Source organism: Lepeophtheirus salmonis, chromosome 13 (genome assembly GCF_016086655.4).
Source record: "Lepeophtheirus salmonis chromosome 13, UVic_Lsal_1.4, whole genome shotgun sequence".
Taxonomy (NCBI): domain Eukaryota; kingdom Metazoa; phylum Arthropoda; class Copepoda; order Siphonostomatoida; family Caligidae; genus Lepeophtheirus; species Lepeophtheirus salmonis.
The window spans coordinates 37,327,572-37,350,192 of record NC_052143.2 but is presented as its reverse complement, the minus strand read 5'-3'; the positions used below and the strand labels follow the sequence as shown (position 1 = coordinate 37,350,192).

At 31.7% G+C, this 22,621-nt stretch overlaps 3 protein-coding genes across 3 annotated transcripts; 1 reads left to right on the top strand and 2 right to left on the bottom strand.

The window, feature by feature from the left end:
• Positions 1-399: 399 nt before the first annotated feature.
• On the bottom strand, positions 400-4,291 carry GPHR (golgi pH regulator). Its single transcript, XM_040722766.2, is given in 6 exon segments — positions 400-936; positions 1,553-1,743; positions 1,795-2,336; positions 3,655-3,873; positions 3,956-4,038; positions 4,040-4,291. Coding segments are annotated over 6 exon segments (1,377 nt in total). The 5' UTR covers positions 4,169-4,291; the 3' UTR covers positions 400-723.
• A 362-nt stretch (positions 4,292-4,653) lies between these two features.
• Dpck (Dephospho-CoA kinase) lies at positions 4,654-5,606 on the top strand. Its single transcript, XM_040722767.2, has 2 exons — positions 4,654-4,933; positions 5,004-5,606. The coding sequence occupies exons 1-2, from the start codon at positions 4,789-4,791 to the stop codon at positions 5,342-5,344; spliced, it is 486 nt and encodes a 161-aa protein (XP_040578701.1). The 5' UTR covers positions 4,654-4,788; the 3' UTR covers positions 5,345-5,606.
• A 1,759-nt stretch (positions 5,607-7,365) lies between these two features.
• On the bottom strand, positions 7,366-13,725 carry LOC121127429 (ubiquitin-conjugating enzyme E2 N). The gene is made up of 4 exons (XM_040722768.2): positions 13,561-13,725; positions 13,407-13,497; positions 7,825-7,980; positions 7,366-7,772 (listed from the first exon to the last, which is right to left on the bottom strand). Exons 1-4 carry the CDS (start codon positions 13,588-13,590, stop codon positions 7,594-7,596), a joined length of 456 nt encoding a protein of 151 aa, XP_040578702.1. The 5' UTR covers positions 13,591-13,725; the 3' UTR covers positions 7,366-7,593.
• Positions 13,726-22,621: the final 8,896 nt, after the last annotated feature.

Sequence of the window (22,621 nt, the reverse complement as noted above, 5' to 3'; positions counted from 1 at the left end):
ACTAAGGACTGCAGACCAGGAGCTCGGGTTCTATTTTTTATCCATCCTTGCTAAGAGTGAATGTATGCGTTGCACCAGGCTCATGTCTCACATTATTGATGAATTACACCCCTCTTTGTCCCTCAACAGCGGACATTTGCATATTTTTAATATAGTCAGGTTATATATGTTAATAGTAAGAGAACTATCAATTTTGAAAAGTCAAGATCAAATACACACAAAATGTTAAAAACACATAACTTTTGAGATACATAACTCAAATGAGAGTCATTTGTTGTTATCTTTTAGAGGAAATTATTTTAGGGGGAGGTTTGGGCTCTATCGAGAGCCCACTCCAGTTAAACATGTTCTACGCATAATGTCTCTTGAGAATAAATACCCATTTGAAAGGTGCCTTGATTGAAAAAGTTTGAGAAACACTACTCTAATGTACAACAAATCAGAATAGCACAATTTTTTTAATCTAGTAAAGTATCATATTCATATTTATACTTAATTTATCACAGTTTTAAGGTAACAAACAAACGAATAAATAGTTTAGGCAAAAAGTGTTAAAAAAATGACGTCTCCTCAAAAAGCCTAAATCTCTTTTAACAAAAGACTTTTGAGTAGGCAAAGTTAAAGATACAGAAATGAAGTCCCTTTTTTAACGTAAGATATATCGATCATTATCTCATAATATGTTTTAACAAATGTAACAGATAAAGCGGAATAAACAATTGTTTAGTCCACAAAGTTCTTTTCTGTTCCCTTTTTGTGCGCTAAAGAAAGTATTAGAATGGTCACAACAGCAGAAACAAGGAACATAACGTCAAACCACCGATGATAAAAGTTAAATTTGAGTTCTCCTAAAACTTCTGTGATGATGGAACGATATTGAACCGGCATGTTCATCCGCATAAGGAGTACCATTGAGACAAAGTACATACCCATGATCTGAAAATACAAGTGAATATTGGGTCAGATATTGTATTATGTTAATAATAGGGAAGTAAAAAGTTGAGCAGATTTCGCTAAATGTCTTTAGTGGGCTACATCTCACGAATAATAAATTACATCAAAAAAGCTTAACGTATGGTTAAAGGTTAAGCATACAATTAAAAAAAGTAATTTTACAGATTTGTGTTTGGTGAAACCAGTTGAATGTTACAGTATTCCCAAATGGAGAGAAAATTCGATACATTCTTCTACATCACTACGGCCAAGGGGAAAAGGTGGAGCAGGCGCCCAAAAGATATTGTGATATTTATGGAACCAATAAAGTATCGAATGCAATAGCAAAGCGGTGGGCCCAAAAATTCCGTTCTGGTAATGTGGGCGTCAAATTTTTTGGTAAAACAATGGAAATTGTAGAGTTGGATCGCCATGTGAGTACTTATTCCATTGCAAAGGAACTGAAAATTAGCCAGAAAACCGTTTGGAACCATCTAAATCGGATAATCCTAACTATGCTAATTTTATCGTCAAAATTAAGTGAAAAAATGCTCAGAACTTTACTTCACCTATTATTTATATTAGAAAATTGGAAAAATGCTATCTATTCAAGTAATACCTGAGATAGAAATAATACTATGAAATTTGAAGACTTTGGACTTGAGATCCAAATGAAAAACTTTGACATGGTCAATAAAAGACCACGAGTTGAGGTGACGACAATGGCACCAACTAATATAAAGGAAATATGCTGGGACCAAAAGACGATATCAATCTCCAATCCAAACCAAATCACTGCAATTTCCATACCTTAAAAAAAATGAATTATTCAAAATTCATAATGACTTAATGAAGGAGTACCTTTTGTAATGGGATCTACTTTGCCTACTCGATCAAATACAATGTTCACCGTACTTATGAAAATCTTCCAAGTACAGTACAATGAGAAAAAATACCCTAAAACATTGAAATAACGTCCTTGAAGAGTTTTGGCCCACTCATTACGCTCCCTCATGTTTTGCAAATCATGGAGCTCTAAAAATAAATGCCTTGATAGTTCCTCTAACGCATCCACATCCTGTTGCAAACGTTTGACATCCTCAACAGAGTCCGTGAAGGTTGTCGTATATTGTTTCATTCGATCCCACCACCCATTACGCGATTGACCCTCTAATAGCTGCCTTGCTTTTTCTCTTTCTGCCAAACAAATCCGTTTCTTTTTGGCGAGGACTTGATCCAGGGTCTGAGTTAATTTCTTTTCTATTTGGTGTATATCTGAGAGAGTCACTTGTCTCATAAACATAGCCATGGAAGTATAAGGATAACTAACAGCACCAAAGCCGGAGAGAAGGGCCATGATTGTGACACCAATGACTCCTACTCTACTGACGCATGTCTCTACACTGGAAATGAATGGTTTTTACAAGTATATAAATATATTTAATAGTTAGAGCCTGACTGATGTTGATTTTTTTAGGCCGATAGCTGTTATTATTTGGGTAGAAAAAAAAAACACGATTTATTGGTCCACTTAAAAAAAAATTTTACCTCTGACAATCTAGTAAAAATAATCACACAAAATCCTAAAACGGTCACTACACATCATAACTTTCCTTATCCATTACCCTACTACGAGTTAAAAGCTTTGTCAAAAATATATCCTATCATTTGTTAAAATGTTGATTCAATTGCATAAAAATCAAAGAAAATTATACCATTTAAAAATGATATTTGTATGCCTTAAACTTTGATTAAGATTAAAAAAGTCTGGTCATCTCTGGGTTTGTAAGTGTTCAGTAACCTAATATATTTTGATCTTGTTTTCATTGTTATGTGCAAAATTTGGACAACTATCCATTATAGTAGAGCCCAGTTAAAATATCAACGCTTAAACCAGATATTTATACTGGACATTCATAAAAGTCCCCAATCAGTAGTAATAGATTATTTATTATAATTAATTTGATTTCTTTTATGGTGGACAGTTTCATCAGCCAATTCAGCTCCGTTATAAGCAAATTCTACTGTATTATCAAATTGCCTTTTATAAACATCTGATTTAATCGACTCGCTAATGATTGATCTAGGCCGTGTACAAGTTTTTGATTAAGTACAAGTAGTAATTTTTATAAACACATTGTACAAGTTGCAATTTTTCCGCCTTAAAATGCTTTATTTAATTACAAGATTGATTATTCTAGGGACCAACTATATATTGATACTATCATTTGATTTGGATTTATTAAAGTTACATGATTATTATACATTTATGAGTAATTTGAACTTTATAGTGTGCCACAGAATACTTATATTTTTTTTAATTTGTATTCAAATAGTCAAAAATGACACCCTTAATATATCAATCATCCATGGAATATTCAATAATTGCAGTTTTTTTGTATAGAATAATTTTTTTTTTTCCAAAACGATGAATTATCGTCAATTTCTATGAAAAATTATTCTTATTAACCTTTTCAGTGTACTGGAAATTGTACTTAAAATAGTCATAATTGATTCTCACAGTAAATAATGAAAAATTGACAAATTTTATGTATTATGTATAAGTATGTTAAATCAAATAAAGGTGTTAAACTATAGTTAAAATTATTGGGGGGGGTATCTTAACACCCACAAATTTGAATCAAACATGTATATCTATGAAAGATGGGGCTGATTTTTTTTTGTTAACACACAAGAGATGGAGAGGGGGGATGCTTGTACCTGAGGACTCCATGTTTGGGATTGTGTATGGGGAATGGATCTCCGATTTTCCAGAATATCGTAATGTAGCATCCCCATGTGAAGAAGGACAATGGCTTGAGCCATTGATCAGAGATGTATCTACTCGCATTGTGTAGGAGGAAGTAAACAAGATAGAATGGAATGAGAATGATGACCATGAAGAGCATGAGATACAAGGACAAGTACCAATGGAAGTATCTGGAGAGAGATAAATAAATATGTAAGTAAGTCACTGTATTAATTAAGTTTTATATTATAGAGCAATAAAAAGATGGAAAACCTGGAGCTTCGCTCTAAATGATCAATGATTTCAAATATAATGAGCTCAAACATGGTACAACTGAGCGCAAAGTTGATGCAAAAAAATGAGTTGCACCAATTTGTGATGAAGTTCATAGTCCACGAATAGCTTTTTGACGAAAAAAATCCATCCAATCACAAAGAAAATGAGTTGAGTCCCAAGGACTTGAAGACTATCCCAAAGTAGCGTCATGATCCCACAACGATGATGACGACGACCACCACGTCCGAGAAAGAGGAGAACAACTGATGGTGATGCAGATTATTTGTTAGTTCGTGTTCTAAATCTTTCTTTATTAAACTAAATTGATGTGTTTATTTACAAAATAGCTCTGACGTCACACGAGGTTGAGCGAAAAAATTTATTATGTCAAGATGGGTTGTTTGGTCCGTTTTGACATCCTATAGTTTATTATGTTCCTTAATATCAATGAAATAGGGTTTTTATTCTACATAAAACTGCGTCGTGAAGCCCCCCCTTCATGCCCAACGTTAACAATGCTGACTCCAAGTGAAAACGCTCTGTATAAAAAGTTGGAAAACCTCTCCCCATCTTCCCTATACTCATAAAGACCGGAGCAAGTTGTTAAAATGACAAGTAGAGGTTTTGTGCGATATGAAAATTAACCCATCGTAATAATAGATAATCGCTCAACCTCTCCCCTTTTATGTTCTATGTTTTAGATTGTTACTTGACGTCGACGTACGATTGGCAATTAATCCTCGTTTCCCGTCATTTTGAGACTTTTCTTGTTCGTCACATAGTTTTTATATAATCAAGAGAGTCACATCATATATTATTATTGATCTATCATGCTTTTAATTGGCATCATTGGTGGCCCTGGGAGTGGAAAAACCACGGTTTGCGGCATGTTCCATGATTTGGGAGTCCCCATCCTTCCCTACGATTCCAAAAGATCTTATTTCTGGGATACAATTAAGCTTACATTACTTCAAGGTCATCCTTGACTCTTTAATTGCTTCTTTAATGAATACATTAATTATTTCTATCTAATTATAATTTATAGGGCATGCCTACGCCTTGGTGGATCTCCCCATTCCACCACCCCCAACCACTTTCTATCAACAACGACTCTTAGTGACCTGTGAAACGGATTTACAACTTCATAGAATCATGGAGTCCCGCTCCATCTCAGAGAAGGACTCTCAGTCCATGCTCAGCTCCTCTCCTAAACTATCAATGAAGATTCATGCTAGTCACACCATTGAGAACTCCAGCTCTTTCACTGATACAAAGAGTCAGGTCCTATATCTCCATGAATCCACATTTGCGCCCCTTGGATCCAAACGGAAAATGATGACCATGGGCGGGATACTCCTTGTCTTTGCAGCCTTCTTTTTAATGTAAAAGGCTTGGGGTTTTTTAGTCTCTTCAAGTATACATAGTCCTGTTCTTGATATGATCCATTCCATCATCACAAGATAAACGCAGAAGACCATAGATTCCAATCCCCTCTCTCTCTCTCTCTTTCTTTCTCAATTCAAAATTGTTAGACTGTGAGCCAAAAATCTGTAATTTTAAATTATTTAAAAGTTGGATACCTCAGACGTCAATAAATTCAGTTATACATTCGTTGCATTCAAAGAATAAAATAAAAAATATGATTATATATTTTTTTATATTTGATGACTATGTTTCTTTCTATCGAAAAATAGTTTGTTCTTCAATTGAAACGTGGAATTTTAGGAAGAAGAGTACAAGGATAGACAATAAAGGAATAAGGAGGATCACTCTTATTAATTACTTAATTAAAATTGATAATTGAATCATCTACAAGCGGTAACTTAATTGATATCTGCCCCACATATGTAAAATGGTTCTAAAGTAGATAGCCGAAAAAAATTATAAATATATTTTATTATTCATGCAATTATTAGTGATACAATGTTTAAGCCGCTAGCCAAGAGTTGCAATGGTTAAGACGTGTTCATTAATTAACTTTCATCTCGATTCCATATATCTTAACATAGTTTTGTCATCCGACGTGAAACTTATTGACTACAAAAAATCACAAGTCTCCTTGAAAAGCAATACGAAAAATGATGAGTTTTGTTATAAGGGATCAAAAAGCGGGGCGAGCCAACTGTTGGAGCATTACTTGTAATGAAATTAATAAAATAATTAACATTTTATGTTATGAAATTAGAGTAACATAAATAGATATACTGAACCTTAAATAGAAATCAAGTAAGGACTACTTCGAACAACATTGTTCCTCCTTTCTCTGTTCGTCTCTTTCGAGAAAGTTTTGCGTGTATCTTAAGACGAACTTGGCAATATTTTCGAATAATTTTTGACTTAATATTATAAAAATCCGGTAGGGATATATTTGTATATAATCTTTTTTTTCAATTAGATATTGCTGGATTTTGGTTACCTTTCTTAAATAATTAAATTTCTGAGTTTGAATAAGGTAATCGGTTCTTGCCTGTAATGAATATATTTCCAAAGACTTCTTTGATACAGCGGCATAAAGATTGGCAGATGTAATCTTTTAGATCAAGGAGTTTTGACCTTTATCAACTTTATAATGATTATATATTACAGGTCCAGAAGAATCACCTTTCGAGGGTGGAGTATTCAATTTTTTTACCAGAAGACTACCCAATGTCAGCCCCCAGGGTTCGCTTCATCGCCAAAATCTACCGTCTCAACATCGATAAGCTCGGAAGAATTTACTTTGATATTTTAAAAGGTGGGTTTAATACAATTTAAGTCAATGTTCTTATTTAACTATTCCTTTAAGACAAATCGAGTAAAACCGAAATCCCCCTCATCTTTTTTGTATGGTATGTTTTTAATAGCTGTTAACAAAAAGTTAAATTTTTTCAAGAATTAAATTTTAAATTTTTTGAAATTTGTTATTAAAAATCCACAGCTATTGACAGAATTTTTTTTTTTTTAAATCAATTAAAAAATTCACAGCTGTTAACAAAAAATTTCTTTAAAAAAAATCCACAGCTATTCAGATTTTTTTAAAGGAAAAAATCATAACTCAAAAAAAAAAATTAAAATTTTTGGGGGAAAATTTCAAAAATTAAATTTTTTGGCAAAAAATTCAAATATAAAATTTTCTAGTAAAAACCAGAAAATCCTTAATTTCCGGGGGCCCTCCTGCACACTCCTGTGAATAACTGTAACATTCACCCAAAAATTCATATCTCCTCTCATATTGACAAGTCACATACAATATATACGGGGTAAATCAATAATTTCAAACCCCTAAAAAATTGATGAAAAGCAAGAGAAATTAAACAACTCTTATAAGTTATTGAATATAGATATATTAAACCTTAAATAAAAATGAAGCAAGGTTGTCGTTGAATTAATTAATTATGTAAAATGAATGCAAGAAAAAGTACTGATAATAACATTCCCCAATATCAACTCCATTTTTATTGTAATTATATGCATGATAATAATCCCTTGAGAGAAGGTAAATAATAATTATAATAGAAAAAAAACGTCCAAAAATTAATATCATTAACAGCCAAGGACTACTTCGAACAACAAAAAAAAAATAGGTGCAAGATATTAAGTTATATGTGACTTCGTCTTTTTGTATGAACTTAATGCTTTGTAACGAAGAGTTTTTTTCAATTTTCCATAGCATATTTACGCGTCCAATCCCGAGCATTTCGAATAGCTTCCACTTCATTTTCCTTCCATAGCTCAGCAACATCATTTGCTAAAGGATCATCCGGGTTGGGAGCAGAAAGTAAGGCTTGAATAGAGAGTAAAACCGTGCGAATTTGAAGTGCGGGACTCCATTTGTCTAAAAGAAATAGATAAATAATAGCATTGACTCTAAATTGTATTAAGCACACCTTTTAAAATATCAAGGCAAATTCTTCCAAGCTTATCGATGTTGGGGTGATAGATTTTGGTGATGAAGCGAACCTTGGGAGCAGACATGGGATAGTCTTCTGGTAAAAAGAGCTCCAATTTGAATACTCCACCCTCGAAAGGGGATTCTTCTGGACCTGTAATATAATCATTATAATCTTTGACTAAGAATGTTACACTATGAAGTAATTCATCAAAAGAAACATAGAGTTGAACTTCATAACTAATGACACTACCGAAGTTTCACATCAATTATAATACACATTTTGAGATAGTTTCATTAAAAAAAAATTAACAAATACCGTCCACATAAAAACAACAATTTTGAACAAAAATTAAGAAAAGGAGAGAAGTTCAATTGTATTATTACTTCATAGGACATCAGGGGTGTCCGCAAGATAATATTGGGGGGGATCTTGATTTTTCAAATTTTTTTGAAAAAAATTTGAAAAATTAAATTCCTATTATTTAATTTTGGGGGAAAAAAATTAATTTAAAGTAAAAAATTTGAAAAATCCACGGCTATTTAAAAAAAATTTGAAAAATTAAATTTCTATTATTAAATTTTGGGGGCAAAAATTAATTTTAAGTATAAAATTTCAAAAATCCATGGCTATTTAAAAAAAATTAAATATTATTTTTTTTAGAAAAAAATTTCAAAAATCGATAGTTATTTACAAAAAATATTTTTTTTTTTGGAAAAAAAATCCAAAATCCATAGTTATTTACCAAAAATTATTTTTTTTGGAAAAAAAATTAGAAATATTTTTATTTTTTGGAGGAAAAAAAGCATGTCTTCTTTTTTTTGGGGGGGGGCTACAGCTCACCCCCTGCGGAGCTTCTGTGTAAGTAATGTTATGTCAGACCTTATTTATTCAGTCCAGTCATTGGATTGATCCAATCAGTCCTTGGCACTGCTTCTTAAGATTGTCAGTACTAGAACTAATTAAAAAGGAAGAATAAATAAAGTTGATTGACGTCATCAAGAACCAAACATTTTAAGTTTTAGGACGGGACTGCATTCTTCAGTCCTAAATGAGGACTAGCACAACATTACGTATAGGCTAAAATCTCAAAGTATATTTGAGCCAATTGTAAGTCAATTATTCAAATTACTGGAATAAATTATGAACACAAAACTTATAGCTATTATAGTAGTGATGTGACGATTAAAAAAAAAGGATTCCGATACGAATCTAGTAAAAAAATATATATGCCGATTAAGATTTTTTAATATTTGAAATAATAGTTAAAAAATGTAATTTTGCTATCAGGGGCTTGATTTTTTTGGAAAAAAATTCAAATACATTTAAATTTGTTTTCAAAAAACTATAACTATTCACAAAAAATTAAACTTGTACTAGGAAAAATTCCAAAATCTAAAGCTGTTAACAAAAAAAAAATTTCAAAAATCTCCAGCTGTTCTCAAAAAAAAAAAAAAATCATAATAAATAAATAGTTTAATTTCTAATATTAAATTTTCTGAAAAAAAATTTCAAATAATAATTTTTTTGTAAAAGCAAAAATTCCTTAATTTTGAAGTGAGTTATTTTTTTTCTTCAGTACCCCTAAAAAATTACACATTATTTTCCGGATTCTGATTCTAAAAAAAAACACAGCCCCTTTCCGATTTATTGCCCATCACTAGCTATAAGTAAGAACCTTTATTTGATTAACTAAACTTATATTAGCTCTGATATGGCCTTTCAAATAAAATCAGTCAATTTATCACTCTTTAATTATGAAAATCAATTTTAGGCAAGAATTATTAAGGATTAATAAAAATAATTTCTTGATATAAATTTAGGATAATTTGTTATTGAATACAAACGTAATCCAGACTCAACTCTACTTTTCTGTTAATGGGCCACATATTTAAGGACATATCTATATATTTGATCCAGATAAGAGTAAATCTATTAACTTAAGCTAACTCACAGATCATGAACTCAGAAGGAAGGTGTCCTAAGTCACTATTTCTCAGAAAAAGAGATGTTTTAGTAGTGTCTGGAAATCCTAGACCAGTCTGATATTGTTATGTTTTTTTGTAAGATTGGTCCAGTGTTCGGTCTAGACCAGTCTTTTTGTAAATTCGGTCTATATTGGTCTCATAAATAAAAGATCTCGGTTGGTCTAATATAGAAATCAATCTAGGGCAGGAGGGTTCACTGTAAAAAGGTTGCAGACAAAAACGTTGGCATAATATCGTTGTGTACAATATCCTTGTGAGACAAAAACGTAGTGAGTTATATCATCGTGAGGCAATATGATTGTGAGTGATTGTGGTGATGATATCTAGGAAAACTCCTGAAGATCACGCCAACTTTAAAATTGCTCGAACTACTGATGTGAACATTGAACGGTCTTTTAGTATGTTTAAAACTACAAATCGAATGCAAAAATTATGTCGGTGAGATTTTCAATGAAAAACTTAATTCGATCCACCTCGAGGAATTGGAGATTAAGAGAGTTCTTAAAAACATAAAAGTAAGTGGAAGTGGAAGAGAGATTGGAGTAAGAAACAGTTAATTTTTTAAGAGGACTGGGAAATCGACAGATTCGGAGATTACAGGTCCTTGAATCTACGAAAACACAATATATGAGATCAATTAATAACAAATGGGTGAAAAGGCTTTTGTTAAGGGAATATTGCATGCCATATATTGTAAAAGACTCAACTATTCCATACATTTGTTCATTTATAGAAACCAAATAAATACTTTATCCCTTGGAAGTATATATGGAAAAACAAAGGAGTTTTTTCTGTAGAATTGTAAAAGAGACCCCGGAACATTTCTCAAAATGTAAGCATACTGAAGGGATAGGAAGTCAAGTGTCAGTGATATTGTATGAGCGATACAGAGTTACATGAAAAGCAAATCATTTTCGTTTTATCTATATAGATCCCCCATCATGAGGATATTAATTTTATCATAATAAAAAGAGTGCATACTTTATAAATTTAAAAGTAGTACGAGGTCTACCTTACCAGATGATATTTTAAATTTGTATATAAGACTTGTGATACGTATTAAATTTAAAAGTTCCATGTTTAAAAAAATAAATAATGTATTGTAAGAAGAAAGTTTTATATTGTCTAATTAAGAAAAGTTGAAGTTTATTAAAATTGTAACTAGGTACAAAAAAAAAAAAAAACTGATCGACGGCAAAAATTAACGGAAGAAAATCTTTCAAAAATAATATAATATAGTATTGCAAAATTTATGAATAAATTGTTATAGATATAAAATATCACAAATTACTTCAAATTATCCAAATAAAACTGTACTTTTCTTAAAATACAAATGGCAAAATTAGATGAAGTCTAGTCATGAGTCAACATTATTTATAAAATTGTGCTGAATCTTTAAAAATCAAGGTTATACTGTGAGATGCCCAGTAAGGCTTTCTTTCCTCCCATGATCTTAAACCTTTTGCTACCATAAGGTCCCTTGTGAATGTTTTATGCTTTTTTGTGCAATATCGTATTCAATTGGACATAAAAGAGGAGTTTATTATTGTTTGTTGCAAAAATGGCATTAATTTAAAATAACTACAAAACTATTTGCACTATGATGTCGAGATTTTAATAAATATCATGAAATGAATAAATAGCCGTATTATTTATGATTAAGTTTGACGAGTTTTGAAAAATTATCAAGAATAACATCAATCTAAATTAGGGGTGTACCGATGCATTGGAATCGGCTCAATAATGCCGATTCCACCGATACTTGTGCTTACTTAATTTTGAATACATTATTAACCCTCTAGCCTTTTATTTTATCTAATGAATTAAAAAGAAAAATTACCATTGGTATAAACTTTTATAGGAATGAGGATATAATATAAATGAAAAAACATCAAAAATATTTTTTAATAAGAAAAATATATTTTGACAACAAGACTTTGAGATCCACTTGGTCACATTATTTAAAAAAAAGTAAATATTTATATCTATGTTACATTCAGGCGAATGACATTAAATAATAATACTAGAAGTTCATAAAAAATAATGAAAATGTTCTTAGCATAGAAAAAAAAAATATATATAATTCCCTTTAAAAACATATTGCTATATTAACATATTCCTTAAATTGATCATAAACTAGCTTTTATCACAATTAGGTAGAAGATATAGACTTGAAAATTAATGATACAAATGTTTATTTAAAAAGAGACTTTGAAGTACATCCAGGTGGTAAAGGGTTAGCAAAAAAATAAATAAATAAAATAAATTATAATTTCATTATTTCAAATGCTCCATCAAAAAATATAAGTGAGGACCAAAGTATAGAATAATTAGGCTTAAGAATTTTCTCATCAAGCCCTAATTAATAAAAAGTTAAACATTAAAAAAGTAAATCATTTTGTGATTTGCTTATGTAATTACTATAGCAAATAATGTTAATAAGGAATCGGTATCATTCATTAAGATAGTATATGAATCTGAATCGGTTGAGTTTTCGGTATCGGTACATCCCTACTATAAACTAATTGTTAATGAAACAAAAAATGGAAATTTTTTTTTTTTTTTAAGTATTAATGAACATTTTAATTTATAAAAATGAACATTTTTGCTTGATTAAAAGAAAAGATATAGAGAATTAACTAGCATGTACCTTTAGGTATAAAAGGGTTAAAATATAGTAACTGAATATATATATCATTTTCACTCACGTCAAAAATTTGAATCCTAATTGAAGGAGACACCATCTTGGTGGTTTAAAATTGATATTTTTACTACATCAAATGGACAAATTTCTAATAAATCTTGATGAAACTCAATCAAAGGGCTTTATGAATAAAAAAAGACTTTAGACTAATGTTGAATACTACTTTATGCCAATAATAAAAAGTGATATTTGTATATACTCAAAGTAATTTGAAAATGTTAAATTTGTGTTAACTGGGAACGAGAAAAGTAGGTTAATTAAGAGAAAAAAAACTTATCCTGTCATAGTTCATTTTTATCTACACAATCGAAATAAGATTGTATAACGGTGTGACAACTTATTTTTCATACAAATTAGGGTCTGATTTATAATAAAACTAGGCAATAGAAGTATGGATTTTTGATAGAGGGTGAAGATTTAATTCCTTTTGTTTGTTAGTCCCATTTTGACATCCCACAGAAAAATAATTTACTCAATATTAAGGGAAAAGGTTTTTCATTGTTATAAAACTTGATTGGTGGGCCCCCAAAATGACCCACATGAACGCTACTGACGTCACGTGAAAACGTTCTACTGATTGGCATATCAAATGTGTTTATTAAAGCCTATTTATAAGGGCTTTTAAATCATTAAAAGCACAGGGATTTAGGAAGCATGAACCACCTACCCAATTTTTGTAATATACGAAGGTTTTAAACGGGATTTTCTAATCTAAATAAGTAGAGCTGTATTATAGTTGAAAAAGCGACCCTTAAGGAAGCTTGAAAACGTCATTAGAGCCGTGATACGTGAGTAAAATGGCAATTGGATTCATTTCTATTCAATCATTGCCTATTTCATTACGATGCCTCCCTCTAAATGTAAATTATATGTATAAAAAACTCTACCAGCGACGACGACGTGAAAATATCTTGCGTTTCCTTCATCTGGAATTGCGGAAATCCCCGGAACTGGCTCCTTCATCAAACGCTGCGTTTCCTGAACGAATTTAGGGGAGGAAATATATAAAGAAGGTTCAATCAATCAGAAGAACTAATATACCTTTACAATCCTTCGTGGTAGACCCGCCATTCTGGATTAATCGAACCCAATCGTTCCGTTTCTATCGCCTCCTTCTCTTCTATGTATTCCTCGAATTTGAGAGTGTATTAGAAACAGAAAATCGCCCTTCTTTAGTTCTCTTTTTTTTTCTATCTCTTTTTCTTTCTTTCTTTCCTTTTTTTTTTTCTTTTCCTTTAAAATCTTGCCGCATCAGAAGTACCATATTCAATACTCATCGGCCCAACAAACCCATTAATTCTTTATAAACTCCAATATTATATACATATATGTTCTGTCCAAGTTGCAACTTGTGTAATTAAATAGTACAAGTTGAAATTTCTTTGCTTTAAAATCAATTATTTAATTGCAGAATTGATTATTCTAAGGACCAACTATATGTTGATACTTTCATTTCATTTTTATCACTTAAAATTACAGGGTTATTATGCATTTATGAACTGTATAATTGTGGGCATTTATACTAAAATATGTGCCACATAATACTTATATTTTATTAATTGGTATCGAAGTAGTCAAAAATGACTCCATTAATATATCGATAATCCATGGAATATTCAATAACTGCATGATCCTCATCCCATTTAATGTAAATAATTCATCTAAAATTAGTCATCTTACTTTTTGGCTGGAACTTGTACAATTTGCTAATACAAGTTACAACATGTACACAACATAAACATAGTAACAAGATTTCACGGAAACCCATTAAATTCATTCATTCAATCGATAATTGATTCCTACTTGTTTTATTATGAAGGTGTACATATTATTTTTTATGGCCAAAGGGTTAGCAGTTGAATTATTTATCTAACACAATGACGGCTACATTGGACAGTTATTATTTTAAGTCCATGCATGACGTCAATATGCATTTTAGCCCAGGGTACATTTTCAGTGGTCCCTAACGATTACTGTTTGTTATTATTTATTATGAGGATGAGGATCTTAAAACTATATAGTTTAAAAATTAGAGCTTAAAGGCCTTTTTGATGAGAGGACGTATGAATACAATTTCAATGATAATTCATTGGATTGAACAAATACACGTTTTTCTCTCTTCCTCATTGGTTTTTGGCAAATAAAAAAAATGCAAATAACTCACTTTGTACAATAAATTAATCGTAACCTTTCCAACAGAAAGATGAAATGTTATAATCAAATTGTTATTTGGGAAACACAATTAAGTTTATTTAAAGGGGATATAGCGGAAACTTATTGTAAAAAAATACACTAAAAACATTAATTAAATGAAGTAATGTATAACTAATTATTCTATTTTTAGACCAAAGCTAATCCAATGTCCACAATTTATTACATGTTATTTTTTACAACTAATCATTTGTTACAAATTATGTCACGAAATGAAGGTCATAGCTTAGAAAATATTCATATACAGTAATACGAGCTGGATTATGATGGACAAAAATTTGCATCCGAGTTTTTGTTTTGTTTTTTAGACGCGAGTTGGTAATGTTTTTTGATTGCGAGCATAGAGCAATAACTCTAACAACTTATTTCTCTATGAGTGCGACTCTTAAAATATGTTGCTAGATAATGTGCGGCCCCTACCCCTCTCATTGAGAGATGAAATAAATTTTGGAGTGCATTTTATGCAAATAGATGACTTAATGACCATATCAACCCTATTAAGTTAAACCCAGAGGCACTTATTTAACTATATACATCAAAAATAAATAATTTAATTCAACGTATATTGAAAAATATAAGAAATACATTGAGGAAATTCTCGAATAATAAAATATGTACTAATTGAAACCATTTCTATACTATCACTTCTCTATTTCCACGGAAATAAGGTCAAAATGTAGACTCGCAAACAAATAACATTTGAGGCTATGGATTTGTAAATAGGTTTATAAACGAACCAAGGTCACAATGTGACGTATATGCACTGTGCATTAAGTAAAGGTCTATTTTTTGTTTAATTTTGGACACAGCAACTCTGAGATCATCCTCCACGTTAAGCTGAGATCTGTATTTTGACGTAAGTTAATGCAGAAAAAGTATTCTTACATAAATCAGTTGAGCCACATGGTATAAGTAAATTTAAAGCCGCTTTAACCAGCAGGGGGTATTCATTCATCTAAGAGAACCAGAATTCGTCAAGTATTTTAGAATCATAATTTGTTTTAGTATTGGGTCATGTGAAATTTCGATAAGCGTATCAGATGACAGATGATTAGCTGCCGCTTTAAAGGATCGTGTCCAGTTATATTTTTGTGGAGCACAATCTTCTGGGAAAGACTTTTTAAAATGATCCAGAAGAAAATTATAAAAGATATGTACATCCATCATTATTTAAGTTTTGATGCCACTCGAAGTAATGTAAATTTAAATTGTATTCTTTATTTTTGAAAATAATCTCGCGATCCTTCCGTTGTGTCCCACGACTCCCACTTTGGAAACCACTGTCTTATGGGATAAATTGCTTTATCTTAAGAGAAAGAAATTAAAGAATTAAATTCGTATGTCAAGGTAAGTATTACTGTAATACATGAAATATATTATACACCTTTCTAGGCAAAAACTACGTTCAAACACAAATACATAAATTTAGAGTCAAGCACTAGTTACACAACAAAATATTGCATCGTGCGGAATCTATAGTCTGTCATAAAGACTATTCTTCACTCATTGACCATTGCTAGGATTGAACGATATAGAATAATAAACTAAAGCGTTAAAATAATAAAATTTTAAATGATAGCTAGAACGTATTTCAACGTATAAGTTCTAGCCACACATCTCCTATTTTAAATTTCAGATATTTTGTCTCTTGAAAGAGACAAATTATATATATATATATACAAATACTTCATGGGACTACAGTTTCTTTAGACTGATTCAACACTAATCCTCAGTCAAAGTTGATGGGTGGAATGAACTTGGAGTGAAATCCCATAGGATTTACATGCTTTGGCAAATATTACACCCATATATGATGACTAAAGAATAACGCTTGTTAACTCTTCAATGGATTAAAATATGCGGTTGTATCAGGGACAAAATGCTATATATTTTATCATTTACATATATCCTTGAGTGTTTCCGTTGTTACTTTTCATTCGCAACAACTATTATGTATCTATAACTGCAAATAATGCACAATAGCATATATCCAATCTAGATAGCAGCAGTGTACATTATTTAATACGCCTACTAATGGTAAAAGGAGAGGATTCCGATCTAAATTATGAGGAGGATCTGTTTTAGGATCGCATTTATGTAATCATTATGAGTTGTCACATTCAAATAAGAATTTATTTTATATAATAAGTAGAATACTCTCAGGATAACGAGGTCCTTGGTACATAGTGTATTCAATTAGAACGATGTAAAAGTTTTCTAGGTTTAGCCAATAGGGTAAATTCATTCCCTGTAAAATTCACCCCCGGACATTTTATTCCCACTTTGAAGAGGGATATTTAGTGGCCCCATACGGTTTATGTTTCTGAACTAGTTAGAAGTTTTTCTTTAGGGCTGTAGAGAAGGAGGGCGAGGTGCTGGAGATGAGTGATAAGTCATCGATAATTAGTGACGGATATGAATGATTTATGGTGTTCATACCTTGAGAAATGGAAGCAGAAGAAGAGTATTGCTAGGATTTTCTTCTTTTTCCCAACGTACAAATATTATCTACGGATCAGGATTCTATTTCTACTCACTATTAAAGATTTATCATGACTTCATTTCTTATCTATAAACACCATAAATCATTCATCATCCATCACTAGTCATCCCTCATCTCCAGTGCCGACTGCCGACTGCACAGGTCTTCCTACAACCCTAAACAAAAACTACTAATTACTTCAGAAACATAAACCGCACGACGTCACTAAATATCTATCTTCAAAGTTGGAATGAAATGTCCCAGGATGAATTTTACATAGAAATGAATTTACTAGGAATGAAATTACAAGGAATCTCCAGTGCCCACTGTCGACTGCCCAGGTCTCCCTACAATCCTAAGCAAAAACTACTGATAACTTCAGAAACATAAACCGCACGACGTCACTAAATATCCATCTTCAAAGTGGGAATGAAATGTCCAGGGATGAATTTTACAGAGAACGTATTTACTGAGAATGAAATTATAAGGGATGAAAAGACCCGGAAAGTATTTACTGGGAATAAAAATTACCGGTCACGGTGAGTAATATAACTACATTTATGTCAAATAATATTATCATTTAGCGAGCTGTACTAGATTGCCACTAGACGGTGCCACTACTCTCTGTTTACAAACACAATAGAAGTAAACAATAATCATGCCTAATTAAAGGCTACGTAATGTCATCTTGGGGGCTCAAAGTTAATATTTTTACTACATAAAGTAGACAAATTTCCAATAATTCTTGATGAAACTTCATCAAATGGCTTTAAGGATAAAAAAGACATGATACTTGCATTCAATACTAATTGATATCAATGGTACCCATTGATCTTTAATTGAATTAAAGTTCAATGTATTAAATATCTATATTTAGAGAAAAATTTCTTATTCTTTCGATTGTACTATTTAATTTTTATCTACAATATGGAAATAAGATTGAATAACGATACCATAGCATATTTTAATCGTGTCCGGTCATTTCAGCAATATTAATTTTAGCAAGTGTTACCTTTGCCATATAATTCTATAAATCTGTAAGGAAAGGCTCAAGCACGCCCGCTACAAATGGGGTAAAAGAAATGATAAATCACTACAAATATATGACATAAGTTCAAAATACCATTTCTCGAATATTTGTATTATTTTTGTTGGGAAAATAGTATTATAGCCCAATGTATACCTATACCTAAAAAAGAGGCCTATAATAAACGGGATATTTTAATGGAATAACTTTATATAATCTGTGATTTATGAACTACAGATCCCTGATTATTTTACGTAGGTATATGTTTGACTGTTTAAATAAATCTGATCTTTTTTCCCTATAAAAATATGACAAATAGCTTTTTGAACTATAATTATAGTATTATTACTACTATTATAATTACGCTTCTGCGTCCTCACCTACACGTTGTGAAAACAGAATATGGTTTAGTCATGAAAATTTGTGTACAATGAGGAAGTAAAAAAAAACAACGAAAATCAACATGCGAAGCCTGACAATTTGCAGAATATTTTGGAGAAGAGAAAGAATTTTGGTAATAACGTTTTGTTAGATCAGCTACAATCAGATGTTACTGAAGGCGGAAAGGATATACACAAGGAAATTGCTAGAATTAACTCTTATGACGATGCCCAATTCTACTCGGAGTCCAACAAGGACTTACAATTCTAACTCTGCAACAAAACCTCAGGGTTACGATCCGCCTTTTATGAGTACACACGAACGTTCAATGAGGTTGGGAATATAATTGAATATATTTAGGAAAACAGGGTCACTACTCAGTAATTTATAATAATGACAATTGCTAAGGAAAAGATAATTTATTTTTCAGAATTCCAATTCCCAAAAATGGGCCATCTAAAAAATACGAAGGACAGTTTGTTTAAAGGACATTTTTCCGAAGGAAAAATCAGAGAAAGTACATTTCTCCAAAGGACCATTGGAACAATAATCCTTTTAATAATATTTAATATATTGTAAATTTTAATTCAATTTGAAATGATAGTATTATTATTTACTTCAAAAGCTAAAATTTATGAGTGTTCTTTTGTTGATTTTTTTTTATAAATTTTATTCATTAATTATAAAAACACAACACAGTAGTGTATGGTTTTGAATGTAGTTCGAATCTTTACCCTTTTATTACTATGAATATTTTAAATAATTAAAAAAAACTCGACAGCGATTCAAATGGAGGGAAGTGCTAATTACTTTCTCGTTATCAATTAATTATCATTAGACATGTTTCATATTCTGAAACAAGCATAATATAATTATTATATGTATAATGATAATATTAAATTGAATTAATATATACAATCGTATTTATCAATTTATTAAATATATTTTTCGGTGAAATGTCCCCAATAGTCCTTGAAGGAAAATTTTGTTTGGCAAATTATCCTTCGGCGAACATCTTTTCTGCCAATTATCTTAGATCCCTCCCACCTACCCTTTTATGGAGGACAATGTCTTGATGACAGTAAAGGTAAATTGTTTAAAAATGCTAAGTTAAAGAGTGGCCCATAAAAATTTTCTTTTTGATATTACTATATAAAAAAAGACGGATGGATATTTTTCAATAATTTTTATTTTATTTGAAAGCCTCAACATTCCGGTTAATAATGAAACACCACTTTATACATATGACCGCCGTCGCTGGGCTTACAGTAGCCCATTCTGTCGACCCAATTTTTCAATACATTTTCGATTGTGTGAGCTTCAATAGTTGCAATGGCGACTCCAATTTCGTGTTTCAAATCGTCAATCGTCTCTGGATGGCGTAACATTTATCCTTGACGGTTCCCCACAAAAAACAGTCTAACGGAGTCAAATCGCAGCTACGAGGTGGCCAGTTGATGTTGCCGTTTCGGCTTATGATGCGATTGTCGAAGACAGTGCGCAAAAGATCCACTGTAACGTTGGCTTTGTGGCACGTAGTGCCATTCTGTTGGAACAAATGTCGTCGATGTCTTCCTTTTCTATTTGGGAAAACAAAAAATCTTCCAACATGGCCCGATAGCCATTGACCGTAACGGCAGCTCCTTGCTCGTTTTTTGCTTTCAGCAACAGCAGCAATGTTTTCGATTGATCGCACTGGACGAACACGGGGACGCGTTGTTTTATCCATTAACGAACCAGTTTCGCGAACACGCTTCGCAAATTTATCCACAAACTGCCGTGAAGGCGCTTTATTTCGACCGACGTAATTTTCCTGCAGTTTCGTGTGAAGACTACTCGATTACTTCTCCATTTTGGAAGTAAGTCTTCAGTGTTTCCCAATTTTCTTCGAGCGTAAACTTAACCATTCGGTAACCCGGATACCTTTTACAGAATATTAAACACAATGAGAATGTTACTACATCTATGAGACGTCAAAAAGTGGTAGTTCAAAATGCAACCGCTAGATGGGCCACCCGTTAGAATGAGAAATGTGATATTAGGGGTGTCCATAGGAGGGGGGTTCTGGAATTAAATTTTTGGGGAAAAAAAATTCATTAATCCTTAGCTATTTTTAACAGAAAATTATTATTTATTTAATATAAAAATCTAGAACTATTTACAAACCAAAAAAATAAAAAATAAACATTTTTTGTTGGACTGTATAATTTGCCGGAATTAACAAAAAAATACCCCTATTTTCACCTAAAAAATTTTTATCCTGACCTAATTAAATTCTTGTAAAATGGAAAATTCCTTAATTTTTTTTTTTTTGGGGGCTACAGACCTTCCTCCTACCCCTTTGGGATGCCCTTAAATATGGTTAGGATTTAATATTACAAACAATGAGTAAGAAAATCGCTCTGTGGTATGATGATATTGACAATAAAGTTGGAGAAGGACGCTGAAGAGTGTTTTAGTTAATGAAGCTGATAGTGTTTAGGAAACAACCTCTAATATATCTGTTACATAACATCTGGGTGTAACATTACATAAAGACAAAAAATAAGTTCAAAAGTCCATTTGTCATATTTTTAGGGGGGAAAAGTATATATTTTCTTACAAAGTCAAGTAACAGTTTATATGAAATTATTCCAATCCAATATGAAGCCTATCACATGCCTCTTTTTTAGGTTTACGTATACATTCGACAATGAAAATGTATTAAATGTGTGGGGGGGTTTTTTCCATAAGATTATTGCAAATGGTCGAGAAATGGCCTTTTCAACTTATGTTAATTTATTGCTGTAATTTCACAGATCGTCTACAACACCATTTGTAGCCGTCCCGTGTGAGCCTTCACATACAGATTTCTAGTATGTTCAGTGATGAAAATCCAGTTTAGAATGTGCATGTTAAAAAAGAACCCGAAAATCAACATGGTAACCCTGACTATTTGAGGAATGTTTTACAGGAGATCAGCTACAATCAGCTTTGACTAGGGAGGAGGAGGGGGAGAAGAAAATAAACATGGTTTAGGGCAAGAATTACTCGAATATCAGTCCCCAATTGACCTCTGATTCCAACAAGGACTTACAAATATAACTCCACAACAAATCCTCAGGCTTACCCTCTGGTTTGTATGAAGACACACAAACGTTCCAAAAGGTTTTGAATATCATTGAATCTATTTATGAGAGGCTGTTCACTACTCACGAATTAAATAATAATGACAACTGCTAAGGAAAATACAATTCATTCTTCAGATTACCAATCCCAAAAAAGACACTCTAGGAATTCCCCTTGATATTCACCCAAAAGGTGCAGTCGAGGGGGATGTTATCAAGGCTGCTGTAGGGGGCCAAAAGTGTCAAAAAGACTTCAAAAGACTCATACAAAACACATTCAAAATAGTTTTGCGAGGGAGGATATTTTTTTTATTGCTGGTGTCCCAAGTGGCATCTCCACCCTCACAAGGGTCTAAAAGTAATGGATAGTCTGGTGTGAAACCCGGAGATCTCTTGCAAGAGTCCTCATGGACTTGAAGAGATGCGCCTGGAATATTTTATTTCACTCTTTCAGATCCAATATGGTTTTTTTGATAAAGCACTTCTTCCTCTTCAACAGCGTTTTGTAATTGCTGACGGCGTAGACGGTGGTCTTGGAGACACCCAATTGCATGGGGTGCGCGAAGGGAAATTAGTTGACATTGTCAGGACTTGTACATACGCTAGAGAATTGAAATTAATACGTGTTCAGGTTTCAATGGACTACCCGTTATTATAAATAAATATACAGAAAATATGTTACTCGTCAATACAAAAGCAAGCTAGAGTGATTTTTTTTCACAAAGTTGTCTATAAATTACATTAGCATTCTTCAATCGTCAATTTTCTATAGAAAATTTAGTCATATCAACCCTTTACAGGGGTTACAAATTGCAAGACAATATTATGGTGTCCAATTAAATTAATTCTTCATCATTCAATGAAGTTTCTCACAATCGTATTGCTTGCATTGAT